The sequence below is a fragment of the Limulus polyphemus genome, unplaced genomic scaffold (genome assembly GCF_000517525.1).
Source record: "Limulus polyphemus unplaced genomic scaffold, Limulus_polyphemus-2.1.2 Scaffold4651, whole genome shotgun sequence".
Taxonomy (NCBI): Eukaryota; Metazoa; Arthropoda; class Merostomata; order Xiphosura; family Limulidae; genus Limulus; species Limulus polyphemus.
In genome coordinates this window covers 28,044-29,523 of record NW_013670261.1, presented here as the reverse complement: position 1 = coordinate 29,523, position 1,480 = coordinate 28,044, and the positions used below count along the sequence as shown (strand labels likewise).

At 30.6% G+C, this 1,480-nt stretch overlaps 1 protein-coding gene across 2 annotated transcripts in view; it reads left to right on the top strand.

The window, feature by feature from the left end:
* Positions 1–1,480, top strand: part of LOC106471490 (signal-induced proliferation-associated 1-like protein 2) — a 41,836-nt gene that overhangs the window by 29,652 nt on the left and 10,704 nt on the right. For both annotated transcript variants that reach the window (XR_002613268.1, XM_013932090.2), the window contains exon 16: positions 264–419. Coding sequence is in view for 1 of the 2 variants with exons in the window: in XM_013932090.2 (XP_013787544.1) it covers positions 264–419 (156 nt within the window). In the remaining variant the exon portion in view is untranslated. The remainder of the gene's footprint in view (positions 1–263; positions 420–1,480) is intronic.

Below are 1,480 nucleotides of genomic sequence, written 5' to 3'. Positions count from 1 at the left end.
CAGAGACAGTATCAAGTAAAACACTGTAACATGACATCTTGATTCCACACTTTGAAGGTCAATCACATTCTTTCTTCACAACATCTTGACTCCACACTTTGAAGATCAATCACATTCTTTCGAATTAACATTTTTGACACCTACCTTCAATGCAAATAAAACTTAATAACTATCAGAAAGATATGTTTTTATCCAAGTAAGAGGAAACACAATGCCAGCATGTTATAAAAGCTATATTTTTTATACTTATAATTTTGGTACAGGGGCTGTGGATTAAAGAACTGCCATTACTTGTCTATGGACATTGGAGAAGAAAATGAAAATGTTGGAGGCAGATCAAACCAGACACCCTTTTACTCCCAGACTCAGTCATCTACACATCAACAAAATCCCAGCAATCAAATTAACAAGTGCACTAGGTGTGATTTATTTAAAAATAATAGTATAATATTTAACTCTACCTGGTATGTTTTCATTACTAATAGTTTCTTTATTGTTATTTTATCTGTAAAAATATGAAGATCCTCTTACAGTTTTTTTTTTTTTTACTTAGCTGTTTTATTCATTCTAACATAGCTGTTTATTGTACATCATTATAATGTTTTATTTATTCTAACATAGCTGTTTATTGTACATCATTATAATGTTTTATTCATTCTAACATAGCTGTTTATTGTCCATCATTATAATGTTTTATTCATTCTGACATAGCTGTTTATTGTACATCATTATAATGTTTTAGTCAGCATTTAGACAGTATAAGCTTTGCTATTGTGACTGTATGTTACTCAACACTGTTGCAGAATGTTGTTGAGAACCATTGAAGTATCTTAGTTATTCCTATGTAATACAGTATTATCATCAGCACTACTATTTCATTCTGTACTTCAAAGAACACTGTCACTGTTATCAGTACTGTACTTAAAATAGATACTGAATCCAATGTTTTCTTTATCTTCAGCTCTACTTCTTGGGCATTCTTTCACTTTAGGAGTCTTTTTAGACTGTACGAACTCACTGCTAAGTCATTACAGGTGCCCAAATGTATTGAAAAAATAAATATTTCTTTGTAGTTGAGCACTCAAAAACTGCATAGTTAACATGTGCTAAATTGTTAACAACTAAGAGGGAAAAGTACGACTTATGGCTAAAGTGCAAGTTTTGTTGTGGAGATGTGCAAATTTGTTGCATGCAACTATTAGTGTATTTCAACTGGTATTATTACAGTGTTTTACTTGATACTGTCTCTGTTGTTTTACTTATTATAGTTTATTTCACCTGGTACTATTACAGTGTTTTACTTGATACTGTCTCTGTTGTTTTACTTATTATAGTTTACTTCACCTGGTACTATTAGTGTTTTACTTGATACTGTCTCTGTTGTTTTACTTTTTATAGTGTATTTCACCTGGTACTTTTATAGTGTTTTACTTGTTATAGTTTATTTCACCTGGTATTACATTGACATTCTTTCTTTACC